This window comes from Plasmodium vinckei, assembly GCF_900681995.1.
Source record: "Plasmodium vinckei vinckei genome assembly, chromosome: PVVCY_10".
NCBI classification, from domain to species: Eukaryota; Apicomplexa; class Aconoidasida; order Haemosporida; family Plasmodiidae; genus Plasmodium; species Plasmodium vinckei.
In genome coordinates, this window is record NC_051302.1 from 428,360 (window position 1) to 448,005 (window position 19,646).

General features: G+C 22.7%; 8 protein-coding genes across 8 annotated transcripts; 5 read left to right on the forward strand and 3 right to left on the reverse strand.

Annotated features, from left to right (window-relative positions):
- Positions 1 to 1,460: 1,460 nt before the first annotated feature.
- On the forward strand, positions 1,461 to 3,132 carry PVVCY_1001000 (E3 ubiquitin-protein ligase, putative; the record flags this gene model as incomplete). Its single annotated transcript, XM_008625553.1, has 2 exons — positions 1,461 to 1,676; positions 1,786 to 3,132. 2 exons carry the CDS (start codon positions 1,461 to 1,463, stop codon positions 3,130 to 3,132), a joined length of 1,563 nt encoding a protein of 520 aa, XP_008623775.1.
- A 1,022-nt stretch (positions 3,133 to 4,154) lies between these two features.
- Positions 4,155 to 4,565, forward strand: PVVCY_1001010 (conserved Plasmodium protein, unknown function; the record flags this gene model as incomplete). Its single annotated transcript, XM_008625554.1, has 1 exon — positions 4,155 to 4,565. One exon carries the CDS (start codon positions 4,155 to 4,157, stop codon positions 4,563 to 4,565), a length of 411 nt encoding a protein of 136 aa, XP_008623776.1.
- A 138-nt stretch (positions 4,566 to 4,703) lies between these two features.
- PVVCY_1001020 (tubulin-specific chaperone, putative) lies at positions 4,704 to 5,450 on the forward strand (the record flags this gene model as incomplete). Its single annotated transcript, XM_008625555.1, has 1 exon — positions 4,704 to 5,450. One exon carries the CDS (start codon positions 4,704 to 4,706, stop codon positions 5,448 to 5,450), a length of 747 nt encoding a protein of 248 aa, XP_008623777.1.
- Positions 5,451 to 6,140: 690 nt separating this feature from the next.
- PVVCY_1001030 (conserved Plasmodium protein, unknown function) lies at positions 6,141 to 6,468 on the forward strand (the record flags this gene model as incomplete). Its single annotated transcript, XM_008625556.1, has 2 exons — positions 6,141 to 6,277; positions 6,366 to 6,468. 2 exons carry the CDS (start codon positions 6,141 to 6,143, stop codon positions 6,466 to 6,468), a joined length of 240 nt encoding a protein of 79 aa, XP_008623778.1.
- A 387-nt stretch (positions 6,469 to 6,855) lies between these two features.
- PVVCY_1001040 (conserved Plasmodium protein, unknown function) lies at positions 6,856 to 10,656 on the reverse strand (the record flags this gene model as incomplete). The annotated part of the gene is made up of 1 exon (XM_008625557.2): positions 6,856 to 10,656. One exon carries the CDS (start codon positions 10,654 to 10,656, stop codon positions 6,856 to 6,858), a length of 3,801 nt encoding a protein of 1,266 aa, XP_008623779.2.
- A 1,853-nt stretch (positions 10,657 to 12,509) lies between these two features.
- On the forward strand, positions 12,510 to 14,891 carry PVVCY_1001050 (GTPase-activating protein, putative; the record flags this gene model as incomplete). The annotated part of the gene is made up of 1 exon (XM_008625558.2): positions 12,510 to 14,891. One exon carries the CDS (start codon positions 12,510 to 12,512, stop codon positions 14,889 to 14,891), a length of 2,382 nt encoding a protein of 793 aa, XP_008623780.2.
- Positions 14,892 to 15,706: 815 nt separating this feature from the next.
- Positions 15,707 to 16,495, reverse strand: PVVCY_1001060 (conserved Plasmodium protein, unknown function; the record flags this gene model as incomplete). The annotated part of the gene is made up of 1 exon (XM_008625559.2): positions 15,707 to 16,495. One exon carries the CDS (start codon positions 16,493 to 16,495, stop codon positions 15,707 to 15,709), a length of 789 nt encoding a protein of 262 aa, XP_008623781.2.
- Positions 16,496 to 17,120: 625 nt separating this feature from the next.
- On the reverse strand, positions 17,121 to 19,451 carry PVVCY_1001070 (ATP-dependent protease ATPase subunit ClpY, putative; the record flags this gene model as incomplete). The annotated part of the gene is made up of 1 exon (XM_008625560.2): positions 17,121 to 19,451. One exon carries the CDS (start codon positions 19,449 to 19,451, stop codon positions 17,121 to 17,123), a length of 2,331 nt encoding a protein of 776 aa, XP_008623782.2.
- Between the last annotated feature and the right edge of the window lie 195 nt (positions 19,452 to 19,646).

A 19,646-nucleotide genomic window follows, 5' to 3' on the forward strand; every position in this document is an offset into this window, starting at 1 on the left:
ATATAATTAAAAAAAAATTATCAATATAAAGAATATTTCAAACAAATTGGATAGGGCATCCGTGAAAACCCGTCTGTCACTCTTTCTCCTTATTTACCACTATCTTGTTGCTTTACTATGTTTATTATATATATGTGTAAACCCCTTTTTAAGCATTTCATGACAACAAAACATGTATTTATGTGTCATTAAGTAGAATTTTTTGAATTCCAAACAAATCATAAAATGTTAAATAATAAAAATTATATAATGTAGAACAAAAAGTAAATATGGGAGCAATTACAGGTGTATATAAATAACTACAAATTTGTTGTTTTTATAAAAAAGGTTTCCAATAAATATAAACATATACACAAATAATTCATAGAAAATATTAGGCATAATTTTTCTTTATTATTGTCTCTATTTCATTTTTTTTACTTATTTTTATTTTATATATATCATAGTACTTTGCAAAAAATATATATTATATATGTACAGTACATATATTTATTTTTAACATTTTTTTGCCGTTTTTTTTCGAAATTTATAATAAAATCTTATGTTTATTTTATTTAAATATTTTTAGAAAATTATTATGGTAATTTGTGCTAATGTTACAATAAAATTTTGTGGAACATGTTAATATAAAAAATATATATATTTTAAGAATAACAAACGTAAAAGAAAAAATTCAAAATTTTTGAAAAAATTAAAATTACTATTTTAAAACAACAGATATAGCATATTTTATTATTTACACTATTCCAATTTTCCTATTTATAATTACTGTTTTACTTTTTAATTTAACAAAATATTTAGCGCATTTTTTTGATGTTATATTCATCATGTAAAAGAAAATAACAAAGTCACAAATATGTAATCTATTATTATACAGTTTTATGCATATTTATTAGTATATACTATTTTATATATACACTTTTATTGTATTTATCTTAATTAATATATACCATTTTTACAAAACTATATTTTAAAAAAAAAAATATATATTTCATGTACATAATAAATCATAAATATACCTGACTTGGTCATAATTTTTTTTTTTTATATTAATTCATTACCTGCTTTTCCAACATTATAAGAAACTACATTATCCTTTAACATATTTTGTTGTGTGTTTCCGAGAGTATTCATTATTTATTTTAATTACTATTCTTATACTTCCTATTTATTTATTTACTAATTTGACAATATTTTTGAATATTCAAATTTCCTGATTGAGTCATATAAGTATAGTACCGTGCACACTTTATTTCATTTTTTTGTAAATGGGCATATAATATAGTAACATTGAAAATTTTGCTATTAATAAAGCGAGACAACTACAATGGGACAACCTCTTTCCTTCACCAGATATAATTAAATCATTAACCTTAACAAGTCATAAAAAAAATAGAAAAAAAAAATAGGGGAATATATTACCATTTGGCTTGAAATAAAACTAATGAATTAAATTCAAAATGAGTATCACAGACGAGTATGACCTTGGCATGTACAAAAACCTTGTCATGTCAAACAGCTGTAAAAATGAAGACCTTCTGTGTATTTTTAATTCTTCGAGCTTTTTAAACACAATATGTTTCTTTATATTTATCATAATTGTTTTATGGTCTATGACCATTTTGTCTCGAATATATTTATCCTATAGCATCGTGAAATTTCTTCGAAATAGAAAAGTAAGAATGATTGTCACGCATGACTACACCATTACATGACTGCTCCCCTTCATGGGTTACACCACTACACCACATTACTAATCCATTTTTCTTCTCACCCCTTTTACAGGCTATTTATATGAAAAATCTATCTAAGTACATTGAGGATATAAAAATATTATGCCGAAGCCATGTTAATGATATAATAAGGATTAAAAAAAAAATAACTCCGAAGGTTGTTGAACGAATAAATTTAAACATAAGTATAAATAAGAACATTCAATTATTTAAAAATTATTTAAGCTCAAGTGCTAGTGATTTAAATAATTATTATAAATATTCGATTGCATTTACATTCTCTTCAAAGAATTGTACACACATAACTTTATATTGGGGTGTGTTATTAAAAGAAGTTAATGATTTTATATATAAAAGAACAAAAAAAAATAAAAAAAATAAAGGAATAGATAAACAAAATACAATTATATCTATTGGAAATATAAAAACATTTTTAAGAGAAGGATTTAATAAAACATTACCTAAAAAAAAAGTAACTGATGCAACAACATTTTTGCTAAATAAAAAAACACAAAATGAATTTTACTATCAAAATGAAGAAGAAGATAATATAAATTTTACTAGCTGCTATTATAAAACATCAAACTCCTTTTTTACTAGTGGAAATAATATATCATATAATATGCCATATGATGAAAACTTTTGTGTTAGTGATATTTTACATAAAATTGAAGAAGAAAAAAGATTGATGAATAATAGTGAAGATGAAATAGATTTAAATGAAATAAATAAAAATAATAAATTTACAATAGGAAATATTTCAAACAATGATATAGATACTCATATTGAAAGTCTATTTAATGAAACAACAAATGTTAGAATACCTTTGATTATTGTTCTTCAAGAAGTTTCCCCTAATAGTGATAAGTATATGAGTAGTAATGATTTAAATTCAAATTTTAGTAGTAACGAAATTTATTCTGCTAACGGAGATAGTAATGCTAGCAGTTATGCTACTGCAGAAAATTCTAATACAAACAAGTTTAGCAATACAAATTCAAATTATAATTCAACTCTTGATAGTAATGGAATGAATAATAATACATCAAATACATTAATTGTATTAGTAGACTTTAAAAAAAATAAAGATAAATATAAACCTATTTTAATAAAAGATATATGTATAGCTAATGAAAATAAAATATCTTCAACACAAAAATCAAAAAAAAAAAATAATCAATCACAATTTATAGATATATTAGATATATATGGACATGAAGAACATGATAAAGAATGTTTAATTTGTATGGCATCATATAAAGATACTTTGTTAATGCCATGTAGACATTCATCATTCTGTTATGATTGCATGAAATCACTTAGACAAGAAAAATGTCCCATATGCCGTTGTTTATTTACTTCCTTTATTAAATTCCCTTTAAAAAATATTAACAAATAAATATAATTTGTGCTATATATTCCTCTAGTCATATTTCAACAGTTTTGAACAAAAATTATCTTTGTTTGAATTTTTAATTACAAAAAAGATACTATATATGTCCATTCAGTATTACCATATTAGTGTCATAAAAAAAAAAAAAATTATTCAACAATGTTGCAAACGACGTTGCAAAATTATATGAGCGTATTTGGAATGCCTACCCAATTCTCCCGTTCCCTTTTGTTTCCATTTTTTTATTTTTTAGTTTTAAAAAAATATTTTTTCATGTCTTGTTACTTATTATATTTTGTTCATTTTTTCTATTTGTTTATTGCGCTAAATTTTTCTTATATTTTTACACACAGGTTTAAATTGTTTTTAATAAAGTTACAATTATTTTTGCTTTCTTTTTATCTCTAACTTTTTATGACTAATAATTGTTCTACATTTAATTTTACAATATTTTTATTATAGTCGTCAAGTTGGCACACTTTATAAGTACGCCACTTAGTTTTTCAAATTGTTTTTATAAAAAATGTAATTATTAAAAATAAGGAAATATCATATGTACACCATAATTTTTATAATCTACATTATTCAGGTAGTTTTCATCCTATTCGATTGTTTATTTTGACATATTTTATTTCCATAAATATGGATAGTATCTTAAAAGGGGAACTACTAATTTCTATGTAGATTTAATATAATTTATTATTTTTTTACCTTTTTATACTCATCGTACTAAACTGAATATATATAATCCTTAGAAAACTTCAATTGCTCAAAAAAATTAATTATTTTGAACTCCATACAGACATAATTTTCTAATACCTTTTCTACACTACATGGGCTGTACACTATATTGTGTATTTTTTTTTTTTTTTTTTTTTTTTTTTTTGAGAAAAAATGCAAAGAAGCATGCGAAATAATTTTTTTAAATTAGCATATATAATAGCCTAAAATACCAGTCCCTTTATAATCAGATTTCACTTTCAATTTTTGCTTACACTGTTTATATATATCATTATAAGGAGTAGAAAATGCACATAGAGGAAATAAAAAATATTGAAAAAGAATTTAAAGAGTTCTACACTAATTTTATACAAATCGATAGTAACATATTTTGCATAAATATAAATGCAAATGATGATACAAAATCGGATTTTATAAATATTAATGAAAATAATGAAAATAATGAAAATAATGAAAATAATGAAAATAATGAAAAGAATGAAAAGAATGAAAAGAATGAAAAGAATGAAAAGAATGATAATATTTTAACTCTTGTTATTAAACTTCATTCCAATTGTTTTGAAGTAATAAACAAAAGTTTAGGAGAGCAAACTAAATTTTTTGAAAATATTGAACAAATATTTAATTTTTTTTGTCCCATTTCATTTAAAAAATATATTACTAAAAATATAGAAACCACGTTAATGTCACACTTGTGAGATTTGCGTATCTACCAATTAACAAACAAAATTTAAAGACCTTACATTTTTCTTTATCTAAAATATATCTCATGTTTTTACTTGCCATACATTTTTCTTTATCTAAAATATATCTCATGTTTTTACTTGCCCACCAAAATGAATGACTACATAAAAGTTGATTTAATACACAACTTATATAAAAATAAAAAATGGAAAGAAATCAAATTAAATAAGTTTGACACATTAAGTAATATTAAAAAGAAAATTTATGGACATACAGGAACTTCAGTAGATAATATGAACTTATATGCATACGATGAATTAAATATTGAAAATACACAAATTTTTTTAAATAACAATAAACTAACTTTAAATGATTATGGTGTAAAAGATAATTATATAATTTATATACATGACACAAATCCAACATCCCATAATGATATTATATATAATATAGATGATGAAAAAAATCTAGAAAAATTAAAACATTTAAAATATGAAATAAATGATGAGGATTATAATAAAAGACAAGATACTTTTAGAAAATTTATTCAAAAAATTAAACAAAATCAAAAAAATAATTTACCAACAAATCAAGAAGAAAATGCACAAAATATAAATCATAATTTATATAATCAAGAATTATATAAAATAGGAAATAGGTGTAGAATTATAATAGGTGATAGAAGAGGAACTCTAAAATTTGTTGGAAATTTAAAAAATAATGATATTATTTATGTTGGTGTAGATTTAGATGAACCTTTAGGAAATTCCGATGGATTTTATCAAAAAAAAAAATTATTTGAATGTAAAGGAGACAAATATGGATATATAGGAAATATTAATTCGATTGAAGTCGGAGATTTCCCTCCTTTTGATATAATGGATTTTGATGAGTTCTAATATGAACACATATATCAATTAGTGATACTATTTTTTTGTCATAAACAAATGTTTATCCCATGACTCATACTATTTTTATTTCAAACTTATTTATTCATTTTGTTTGAAAATAAAAAGGTGAGAATGCATACTATTGTTTTATATTTTGACAAAACATTTTTTTCTCTCAAATTTTTCGCAAATTTGTGTTGCCATTATTAGTATCATATGCTCCATTTGCTTATCCTATTTTTTTATTTTATTCCTGTAAATTATCGTGAAACTACCTAACCATTTCATGTTCTTAAAATAATTAAAATTCATAATAAAAAATAATTACCGATATCCAAATTTTTTAAAAATGTTACCCTCAATTATATATTTTTATTTCCCCATTTTTTCCAAATATAAATTTAAAAAAACAACGACGGAATAATGCTCACCCCAATTAATGCATACATTTTTAATGCCATATTTTTTAAATTGTGAATTATATAAAATTATAAAAATAGAATAAAAAAAATAACCGCATATATATATATCTAATATTAATATTATATCATATTTTGTTTTTATTAACATATTTATTCATTTATATTTATTTTTTATTCTACCTTTCAATAACTAGCCATAAACTATCATATTATATAATAAAAAAAAAAAAAAAAAAAAAAAAAATACGATACATATTAAGTAGTAAACTTTTGAAAAATGTGCGATAATAATGATGAAAAAAAAGATATTCTTATTCAAGAATTAAAAAATTACAAAAATAGTGATAAGAAATTTCCTGAACTATTAAAAACTTATGTGAAAGAAAATGTCCCAGATACAATGGAAGCTGAAAGGTTTGTAAAATAAAGAGAGTATACATATGTACATACTAATTTAATGTAGACCAAAAAATATATTGCTGTTCATATTTTTATTTTACAGATTTTTAAAAGAATTTAATGAGTCCTACTTAAAAGAAATGAATCTTGATGACTTGGAATTACTATGCTCTTTTATCTTAAAAAAGAGAGACATACAAACTTAATAAAACTACAGGCAAAAAATAAACTAATCATAAGCCCAAAGTGATAATAGGTATAAGTTACATAATTTCGAGAAATTTCGACCAATTTCAAACCCATTTTTACCTGAACAACTTGCCTCATTTTTCCTGAATTGTTCATAATATTTTTTGTTTAAAATGGAAAGTTGCGATTGCACACAAAAAAATGTAAAATATAAACAAAAATAAATGCAAATAAGAAACATATAAGCATACGCAAATAATTAAACAAGATCAATATGAAACAACATATAGACAAAAAAATAAAACACACCACCTTAAAGTAGTGAACATATTTTAGCAATTTTCTTTGCTATAAATAATAATTAATTAATGCACATTCTGACATATATATATAGAGAGAAAATGTCACGATAAAATTTCTCTTTGTATTTCCTTATGAGCATGCAGAATATGTTTTATGGACAACAATGCTGAAAAATCGTGTTCTAACTCCAAATGATTTGAAACATAATTAATTATATTATTATAATTTTCATTATTTAATGAATAAAATTTTTTTTTTCTTATAATTAAATTAATTACTTCAAGCAACAATTTGAGTACTATTCTTCTAATATGAACATTTGAATCCCGAATGAAAAGATTCCCAATGGAAAATATATCAACTATAACATCGTCTATATATATATAGATATTACAAGAACAATTAAAAAATAATTTATATGAAGAAATTATAAATACTGTTAATAATGGGCTTTTTGAATTATTTTTTTTTATTTCATAATTATAATTTATAATATCTTTTGGTGAATTATGACTTAAAAGTTTTGTATATGCATGTGTAAAGAAAAAATTGCATAAATTAAAAAAAAATTTTCCTTTTTTTTCATAATTATTAGAATAACTATTCGAGCATATTGTTGTATTTTTTTTAAAACTTTTCTCAAAATTGTTATGCATATATTTATTTATTTCATTATATTTCTCCTCTTTTATTTTTTCATTTTTTGTTGTTAAATTTGCTTCTTGAGAGCATTCATCAAATAAATTATGATCTAACTTTTCTGAAATATTTAAAAAATAATCTTCCTGACTATCTTTTTCATATCCATTGGTTTGGTCTCCACCCAAGTTCAGTGATATAATTTGTGCATAATCAAAAATATGATTTAGTGTAATAATATTTGATAAAAATAAAGAGGACAATTGTAAAGACAACAACATTATAGTCTTTTGAACATGATTATATATATTTGAATAAATATTTTCAAAAATAAATTTACATATTTTTATAGGAAAATTAATATTTAATAATATAATATCAAATAATTTAACTCCACCAAATGAATATTTACTTTTATTTAAACAACAATAATTATTATTTATAGAAAGAAGAATACTATATAATTCTATACATATATATTCTAATACATCATTTTTATTAATTAATTTAGGTAAAGATAAAATTGTTTGTATTATACGAAACTGTTCTTCATCATAGCTTTCTTTTTTATCATTTCTTTTTAAAATTTCATAATTATTTTCTTCTTTCCCTATTCTATTTCTTTCTATATAATTTGTCTTACATTTTAATCTGTCTAAGCATTCGAATAAATCATCTGTTGGATCAATGTACATATTTTTATTATATTCTATATCTAAATAAAACTCATTTTCTTGTTCAAAATTTAGTATAAATAATTTTTCATCTGAACTGTACAGGTCATTTTCAACAAAATTATCAGCATTTTCCATCATCATTATATTAATTTCTTTTTTTTTTTCAAAATTAATACTTCCTCTATCTGTCTCACATAGTTCATTAACTGAAATTAATTCATCTCCTAAATTATCTCTATTTTCATTATCACTCATTTCATTTTCAAAAGGTTTGCTTATATCTAGTTTTAGGTCTTCTTCATTTTTTACCAACAATTCATTTAAATAACAAAATTTATGTTGCGTAATTATTGTAAAACATCTGACCTGTTCAGGCATATTTTGTATAGATTGTCTTAAATTAAAAAGGTCATTTTCTCTTTTTTTTTTTTTTTCATTTTTATTTCCACTACTTTTATAAGTCTCTTTAGAAAACTGGCTATCTACATAATTCTTAAAATAATTTGCCACAATTTGCCCACAATATAGTAAAACTTCATTATTACTTTTAAACATATTTTGGACAATTTCAGTAACACTTTCAAATATTTTTAAATTACAAATATTTATTTTATACATATAAAAATCTTTTGATATTTTATCAAAAGTATAGCCATTTTCTATACCTTTTTTATTAGCCCTTTTAATATATAAACTAAATACATATAATATTTTGCTTAGCACAATAGATATAAATATTTTTTTCTCTTCATCTTGTATATCATAAGAAAATTGATCTAATAAATAAAATAATAATTGTTTTAAAAAAAGTATTGAAACTATTTCTACATTGTTTTCATAATTTTGTGAAAGTAGTAGTATGTCTTCTTCAATAGTCTGTTTTGTCTCCCCCTTTATTTTTCTTAAACTTTGTTCACTCAAAACTGGTGTCATATTTATTAATTTCCTTTTTCTCTCAAAATCTTTGAGAAGAAATAAAAATTTTGAAGAAACATTATAATTAATAAAATTTGTAATTATATCAACTATACATATTGCATACGGTAATGGAAAACAATGTTTAGAAAAAATATTAAAAAAATTCTCAATAAAAAAATAATTTAAATCATATAATAATATCACATTAATTATTGCTGTTAATATAATATTAACATTTTTATTAAATAGACATAAATATATTTTTTTTTTCTCTTGCATTATTTCTTTTCTTTTTTTGTCCTTTTTTATACAACCTTCTACAATTTTTACAAATGGAATAAGACTATTCAATAAACTGATTAAAAGTTTTTTTCTCTCATATTCTTTATTACAAAACAAATGAAAATGATAAAAAATGTTTTCAAATATATTATTTATATATATAAGGTGTGTGTATTTTTTTTTTTTTAGTAGTTTCACATTTTGGCTAGATTTTTTTTTTTCTTGCTTGTTCATAAATATAAGTTTTACTAATTTATGTCTACTTATTTTCCATCCAATTATATTTCTTCTCATTTTAATTTTACTTTGTCTAACCCTATTTAAGCTTCTTCTCATTTTCGACCTTGGCTTATACTTTAGAAGAATTCCAAAAAAAAAATGACAAAAATAATCAGCCAAATTTAATCGTATAATTTTTAAAGTTGCATGAACAATTTGTTCATAATTTTTTTTATCTTTTCTTTTGTTATATATCCATGATAAGGCACAAGTTTTTATAGCATTTTTATAAAATCCATCTTCACTTAATTTTTTGGGTATAATATGATTATAAATTTGAAGCTTCCTTTCTACATTATTTTCTCCTAATCCTTTTGTTATACAAGAAAATAAAATAAAAGGAAATGAAAAATATTCCTTGATTATTTTATTAGCGTTTTCATAATATTGTATTATTGTTTTATCGAAATTACTTTCATCGCAATTTATTTTATCTTTCTGAGCTTTATCATCAAAATTGTTCATAAAATATAAAGACCTTTTCTCTTGTAAATATACTCCTAATATATTTTTATTAACATATACATATTTCATCAAATCAAAAACAGTTCCCCAATTTTCAACACAAATACTATTTTTATTACTACTAAAATTGTCACTATTATTATTTCTTTGCTCATTTAATTCCTTAAAAATTTTACTAAGGGATATTATTATCCATTCACTATAATATAGTCCATTAAATAATTGGTTGTCTTCATAATTATATCCTTTACTTGTACGATAATTTAATTCTCTTTCAAAATTAGGAATATAATACTTACCTATTTTATGTTTTTTTTTATTTTGTTTTTCATGAAATGGTTCAAACCAGGCATAAATCAGTTGGTACTGATCTAACTTATTTAGATTCTCAATTTTTAAAACACCAAACAATATAGAATAAATAATATTTGACAAAACAAAGAAACATTCGTCAATTAAATCGAATTTGTTTAAACTAATATTTACTAAAGCTTCATCATATTTCTTACACCTTTTTAATTTTATTATCTTAGAACTTATTTGAGCATTCTTTAAATAAAATTCCTTCAACACATTCTTCAAATCTCCCCCATTTCCACCCCCTAAACATTTTAAAGCACGTATCAAGCAAAAGTCTATCATCGGGCTGATACGTACACATACATATATACCTTTTTTGCTTATTCGAAGAACTTATATTTTATTCATTTTAAAACCGTTATATCGAACCCCAAAATTTGTGCTACCTTATCTCGTGATATATTTTTTTTTACATTTTTTTTGCATTTTTTTACATTTTTTTGCATTTTTTTACATTTTTTTACATTTTTTTTACATTTTATATTTTACCTAATCAGGATTTCATAAATCATTAGAAATAATGGCAAGTTAAAAAATATAATTCAAACAAATCGAAGAGTATAAAAAAGGGAACTAATTTTTGTTAGCAGTATTTAAGAAGAGAAAGTTTGAGTACGCATTCAAGTTTTATGCATCCATTTTTTAAACTATAAAAAATGGGTCATATAATTTTGTTATTAAATATGTACGTAGGTACAATGTACATGCCAATACCTCTTATTACATTCTATATTTACCCATTTCCTTGTTTTATGTTGACTTAAAAATGTAGCGAAATTTGCATAATTATGTGTGTACTATTTGTATATTTTTTTTATAAAATGTCAAGTTGAATTGAAACCATAATATACTTATATACAAAAAGAATACCACACAATGTAGTAAATAAATTAGGTAAAAAATAAAATGAATAAATAACACCCTCTATAATAATTAATTGATTAACCCCATTTTTCCTACATATAATAAAATATATATATTAAGTAATACCTTTTAAATATCTATATATAGTGAATAAAATTTAAAATAAAAAAAAAAATAATATAGCAAGTTGGGATATAAAAATTGGCTATTAAAAAGGGCACTAAAAATAATGAATACCCAGTAAATAATTTATATATATATTGTAACATTTTAAATTAAAAAAAAAAGCTTAAGGTATAAAATTAATACACCTATATTTATTATATTTAAAAATTGTACATATATATATGTAATATTTTTATAACGGTAATATATACAATAATAATTAGCAATAAGCATAAAAAAAATAAAATTTGAAAAATATAGTGAAATAGTAAAAATAAGGGTATTATATACAATGAATAACAGAAATAACAATAATTGAAAAAATGTTTATAAAAAGAAAAAGGGAAAGAATGCAAATAAAATACGCACCTTGTATATATCTACATAATACATATTTAAATATTTACAAAGTTTTACAAAATTTACAAAATTCACGAAATTTACAAATTCATTAGTTTGAAATAATTTCCATATTTTTATGTACATATAAATATATGGCGCTATTATAATTTTTAAAAACCAGAATATGATATATAATTATTTTTGTCGTAAATTTAAAATACATTTATTTAAATTTGTTTTATTTTATGGAAATGCTTGTAGGGGGTGAAATAAAACAAAATTTATGTAAATACATCATATATGATCAATATAGATATATACTTTTTTTTTTTTCTTTTTTGTTTACTTCCCTATAAATCTGGAAAAATAAATAAAAAATAAAGAATATCAAAAAAAAGTAAATAAAATATATTAACAAAACCTGTAATTATTTATTCCTATTTAAAAAGGAATACAAACGTATTGTTATGTTTGCAAATAAAAAGTCAGTGTAAACAGTTTTATGAGCATATATATATGTATGCTTAATTACGATACATACTATATTTCCCCAATAGTGTAAAGTCATATTTAAACTATTGAGTGTGATATCTACAAAGTTTAAGATCAGAACGTGTAATGAAATAAAATACAAATCGAATATGTCAAGACAAGTATATTACCAAAATAATAGTAAATAAAAATGAAAATAAATATAAATTTTTTGATATAAAAAAAAAAAAAAAAAAAAAAATCTCGAAAAAGATTTTTATATTCATTTCAAAATGAATAACCAAACACTTTTTAGTGAAAACACATCAAACAATATAAATGACAAAACATTGGAATTTGATAAACAAAATGGAAATAAACTTGAATCTAGAGTGTGCCCAAAAAATGCACAATATATATCTGAACGTATGCTAAGCCCAGACAACAAATTCGATATAAATAAAACACAAAATGCAGATTCCTTACTATCAACAGAAATGAGCATACCTATTAATAAAGAATTCACAGAACAAGATAAAAAACATATTGAAGAATTGGAAAAAGATTATAATATAAATAAAAATAAAGACATCTATCCAAAGTTAGGAGAAGAATATTGTAAATCAATTGATGAAGAAAATGAATATCTTGAAGAATGGGATGTAGTTAGAAAAAGAATATTTGACCCCACTCTAGGACTTCGAAAACATTATGCTAAAGAATTATTATCATGTGGTGAAAAAAATAATACACGTATTCTAGAAAAATGGTCATCTATGATTAATAGAAATATTAATTGGTTCATGAAAGCACATAAAACTACATTCATTAGAAGAGTAAAAAGAGGTATTCCACAAAAATATCGATGGAAAGTTTGGATGCATATAACTAATAGTATAAGCTTAGTAAATAAATTTGAAAAAAGATATTATTATTTATATAAAAAAACATCAAATTATAGTAATCTAATATATATAGATATATCTAGAACTTTTCCAGAATTATTAATTTTTGATAAATATGCTCAAGAACAATTATATAGAATATTAAATGCATATGCAAATTATGAGTCATCAGTGGGATATTGTCAAGGAATGAATTTTATAGTTGGCTTACTTCTTATTGTTAGTAATTTTAATGAGCTCGAAACATTTTGTGTTCTAGTAAGTTTAATGGATAATTATCATTTAAAAAATTTTTATAAAGAAAAATTTCCATTACTTAATAGATTTATATATGTCTTTGAAAAAATATTAAAATTCGAAGTACCAGATTTATTTGAACATTTTAATAATGAAGAAGTACATCCACCAGTATACTTACATCAATGGCTATTAACTTTATTTATTGCTAGCTTGCCAATAAAAAGTGTCATAGTTATATGGGATTACCTATTTAGTACTAGCATCAAAATGATTCTAATAATTTCAGTTGCATTATTAAAAATTTTAAAAAATTATCTAATTAAAAATAATTTTGAAAAAATTCTTAAACTACTTAAATCAATGAAATATAATGAAAGTAATGATGATATATTAATTGCAAAACTGCTAATAAAAAAATCAGAGCTTGTTATTTTAAATACTGGATTAGCATATATTTTTGAAAATATTGAAAGAGAAGATATCCCATTAGATGTTAAATTTAAATTCTCTATCAATAATATTACAAATTTTCATTTTAAAACTGTAACTCCAAATTATTCAAAAAATGAAATTGAAAATGATGGAAATCAAAATAATATATCTCAACCAAATAATACAACCTTTTCAGATCTAGATGGTGTATCATTATTAAATTTTTTTTCTACAAACATTTTACCTAAATCTAATTTTAATCAAGTTAAAGAAGATAAAGAACTTAAACAAGATGCTAATTATGATTTAAAGGCTATTGAAAAAACAGAAAGTCAAAATAATATTAATGAAATATATTATAAAATGTTGAGTAGTAATGAAAAAAATCAACTAAGTGAAAGTGACAATGATTTACCATCGGATCATAAAATAGACGACGATCAAGATGCAAATCAAGATGACAACATAAATCTTAAACAAATGAATTTTGAAAAACATAATTCAATAAATAATAAAAATGATAGAAAAAAAAACTCTGATAATATAAAACGACATGCTTATTATAAAAGTTCTCAAAACAATGATGATCCATTTTGTAATAATTATGTTATACAAGATAAAACAAAACAAGCACGACAAAAAATTAGTGAAGAAGAAAAAAATGATATATATTTTACCCACGGATTTAAAAATGAAAATAAACAATCTCAAACTAATCTAACTGATAAAACAAAAAATAAAAAACAATTTAAATATAATGACAAAGATAAAGAACAAGATAATGACAATGCACATACAAGTGATAGTAGTGAAGAATTGCCATATACTACAACTAATGGTGATAAAGAAGAAAGTATATTAAATATTTCTGATTATATAGATAATAATAAAAATAGTAATCCCAATAATGAAGGAGAAAATAATTCGGAAGAAAATGGACTAAGCTTTTTCAATATGATACAATCATATGCTAAAGATAATAATTGGTTTGATGTATCGTCAATAAATAAGTATTACAATTTTAATAAAGGATCTTCAGATCTAGAATTAGATAGCATGGGAATTAACAAAAAGGACAAGTTCGGAGATAGTAACTAACTATCTAAATAATTACTATACCTTGCTTAATCCTACCTTTCAAAAGTCACAAAATTATTTGCACATTTTAAGTGTGTCATCATATTAAGCAGATCAACCAACTTCCATTTCTCTACCTCTAAGATTTGATGGGATGCTTCATTATTATGTACATGCACATATGCTCACTTATTTAGATGAAATATTGCAATGGTAGATAATCATGTTCGACAGCATTTAGGTGCATTTTTTAGTTAGCTTTTTTTTTTTTTTTTTTAATTAATGTAATTTGTTTTAAAAGAAAAATAAATTATGATGTATTTATTTCTTTTCGTCCGGATATTCTGTTTTTGTATTTTTTTATTATGTGCCATTTTCCGACTTTTGTGTAATATATAAATTTGCTCAACCCCAAAATTATAATTATATATATATTTTTTTTTTTTTATTTTCAAATTATTCTATATACAGTTTTTTCTTTTACCTACAAATTAAATGATCAATTTTAAAAAGCAACCAAACATTTTAAACTATTATATATCCATATTGAATCACAATTTATGACATAAGTTATCTTTGCATTTTGAAAGGCATGTTTGGGCTTACCCAACATATAACCCTTTCTCAATGTTTAAACCGTTTTTAAAACAAAATGAGGCATGGGAAACCTTTATGAGTGTCATCAAAAGGGTACAATAAAAAAAAATGCCGAAAAAATGTAGGCAAATGTAGAAAAACGTAGAAAAAATGTAGAAAAAATGTAGAAAAAATGTAGAAAAAATGTAGAAAAAAAAATAGTAAAAATGAGGAATAGCATGAAAGCTGACTCAGTAAAATTACGCTTCACCAGTGTTGGTATTTTTTCCTTGGCTTCTAACACTTGCATTGCTGCTACTTCGGCTGCTGCTCCCACTACTTTCGTATCTCTCGGATATGTTGAGGAGTCCCTGTTTATTTACATTCAAACTTTTGGGCGTTATAACTTTTTTACTTTCAACATTTGTATGACTCACTTCTGTATCTTCTCTTTTAATTTTATCAGGGTTTAGTTCATTTTTAGGAACAACCTTGCTTTGGTTTTCTGATAAATTTGTACTTGCATTGTTGGGATTGTAAGAACTTTCTTGTTCACCCTCATCACTTTCATTATATTCCTCTCGGATTTCTAAAAAGCCATCTGGTCTTATAAAGGAGTTATTTTTATTTCCTTGACTTTCTAACTTCATTGTATGTGTAAGTTCAAGAGATAATTCAAGTTCCTTTGTTAATTTATTTATAGAGTTTGAAACAATTTTATATTTATCTTGATAAAAGGTTAATTTTTTTTTTAAAAATTCATATGCTTGATATGATGTTCTTTCACAATATGTATTACATCCAATGTCCTGGTAAATATTGTTTGTATATTTTACTTCCCCTTCAAAAAATGCCATTTTTGAAAATGGAATCATAATTTTATAATTTAATTTTTTTGTTAATACAGATAAAACATCTAATGTTTCTTCATATTCTTTTATCGTTCTTTTTAATATATCCTCATTTATTTTTTCATTTTTAAGTTTAAGTAATATCCTTTCTGTTCCTCCCTTTACATCTTCCTCCTTTAAACTACCAAGGCTCCCCATGTTGAAAATTATCTATTTTTTAACACTCAATTTGTATTTATGCTTTTTTATCCTTTTTTCTACACAAAATTGTTCTATTATTATTCCATGATTAGCGGTTTTATTTTTTATTTTTTATTTTTATTTTTTATTATTTTTTTTTTTTTTTCACCACTTTTTCTACATCCCTATACGCATCATTTTTTAACATTTATATATATCACTTAACTAGCTAAATCACTTATATTTTTTGTGTAGTTTACTATTTTATTTTTTTTCATTTTTTCGAATTTTCCATAAATTCATGGCATATATTTATAGAGGGATGGTGATAATAGCTAAATTCATAAATGCATATCAATTGCCACACAAGTTTGTCATACCAATTTATATGTAGTGCTATAGCATGGGGTATGAGGTAACACCCCATTTGATATGAAGAAATAGCAAATGGGCTCATGAAAGACATATTATTTTACGTTTTAAAAGAAAAATTAAATCAAATTTAAGTCGCCAAAGCGTTAAGAAGTAAAAGGTTGAAAAGGTGAAAAAAAAAGTGGAAAAAAAAATGTAAAAAGGTGAAAAATGTATAAAAAAATGTCGAAAAAAAAAACGTGTAAAAAACGTGTAAAAAACATTGCCAAGACTAAATGATGTATTTCTTCAAGTCAAACTGCTTGATGAATCCTTCGAGAGATTTCTTAACGACCTCTTTATCAATGATAATGGACTTGTTAGCATTTTTATGAACATCATAATTAATTTCTTCCATAATTTTTTCAATAATTGTATGTAATCGACGAACACCAATATTTTCAATGTAGGTATTCATATCATGTGCAGCATTTGCAATAGATTCAATTGCATCATCTGTAAATTGGAGATCAATACCTTCCGTTTTTAGTAAAGCTATATTTTGTTTTAATAAATTATTATGTGTTTTTGTCAAAATTTCAATAAAATCTTTTATAGATAAACTTGATAAATTTACATGTACAGGTAATCTTCCTTGTAATTCATTTAGCATATCATTTGGTTTAACTCTTTGAAAAGCTCCAGATGCAATAAATAAAATATAATTTGTATTTATATTTCCATATTTTGTATTTATAACACATCCTTCAATCAATGGTAGTAAATCTCGTTGAACTCCTTCAGCACTTGCATCTGGTCCATTATAAGAAGAAGAAGATTTTGAGCATATCTTATCAATTTCATCGATAAATACTATACCTTCTTCTTCAACAGAACTTATAGCTGTTTTAAGAATAGCATCTTGATTAATAGATGAATCAATTTCTATTTGTAATAATTTTTGTTTAGCTTCTTTAATAGTCATTGTTTTTTTATCATTTTGTTTGTTCATGTTTTGATGTATTATTTTTACACTTTTAATATTTTGATGATTACTTAATGCTTCTTTTACAGCATTTTCAACTGAGTCATTAGTAAACATATTATTATTATTATTTATATAATTTGGTATATCTATATTAATTATTTTATCATCTAATAATCCTTCTTTTAAATATTTTTTCCATATTTTTTTTTCTTCTTCTTTTACTCCACTACCTAAAAGGGAATATAATATTATATTGTTTACAGCTTCTTCTGCTTGTTCTTTTATTTCAGTTTCCATTTTATTTTTTTGTCTTTTTACTGCAATTTCAACTAGATCTTTAATTATTTGATCTACATCTTTTCCATGAAATCCAACTTCTGTAAACTTTGTTGCTTCTACTTTAATAAATGGTGCATCTATAAACATAGATATTCGTCTAGCTATTTCAGTTTTACCTACACCTGTTGGTCCAATCATTAATATATTTTTTGGAATTACATCTTTTTTCATATCATCATCAAGTTGTGTTCTCCTCCATCTTTGTCTTAATGCATTTGCTACAACTTTTTTTGCTTCAGATTGACCTATTATATATTTATTTAAATATTCTACTATTTCATGGGGATATAAACATTTATTATTACTTTTTTTTCTTGTCTTATCATTTGTTTTATTATTATTTTCATTACTATTCATGCTATTTTTACTTTCTTCATTATTCATATTATCTTTATTTCCATCATTTTCTATTTCTCCGTCATTATTATTTCCTTCTTCAGACCCAAAATATTTTTTTTTTTTCCCTTCTGTTATTCCGTTTATATTTATAATATTTTCTTTTGTAATTTTAACTTTAGCACAGTTTTCATATTCATCATAATTTATTTCATTAATTCTTTTGTTTGTCAAATTTATTATCTTTTCTGTTTCAGGGACATCCTCCGAGTTGTTTCTGCTTACATTATTACTTGCAGCATAATCACAATTTTCCGCTTTTTTTTCATTTTCCAAATTACTAAACACATCAATGCTATTATTCATTTGCACTGACCTGTATTTGTCATAACTATGTCTTTCCGATCTATTTTGTAAAGTATTATTAGAATTTTCTAAACCCTCATGAGGATTGGGATTCATAAACATGGTAGCCTTTTTCAATTTAAATTCAGTTTCTCTTAAATTGGAATTACTTAATTTGTCAGATCGTATTGGCTGCATATTTGCCATCTCTTCATTAGTTTTATAATTTATTTTTATTACTAAATCATTCTTGTTATATTTTTTATTTGGTAGTGAAAATATATGTTTTCTTCCTTTTGGCTTGTTTGAAAGAAAAGAATTATTATTATTACAATCCGTTGTAGTCACACATTCTGTTTTGTTGGTAAACGTTTTTAAACTCTCATTAAATTTATCATTATTATTATTATTATTATTAGTAGTAGTAGTAGCATTTATATGACTATTTTGTCCTATACTATTTAGTGCCTCTCTTTTTATTGAGGTTTGACAATTATGAATATTTTTATCTTGTCCTTTATTTTTCACATGATTAAAATTAAAGGGGACATATTCTTTTTTTTTATTTAAAAAATTAACTAACTTAATATATTTGTGAGCATCAAGCTTTTTCATTATTTTATATACTTGGTCTTTATTAAATTGGGAAAAATAAAAAAGCTCATTAATCTGAGATTGACTATAATTTGAAATTCGGGCAACTCTATATTATAACGCCACAAACAAAAAGAAAGATAAAAAAATATTATTTTATAAAAATAATGAAAAAACTTCTACACTTTATTCTTCTTGTTCTTGTGAATTATAGAA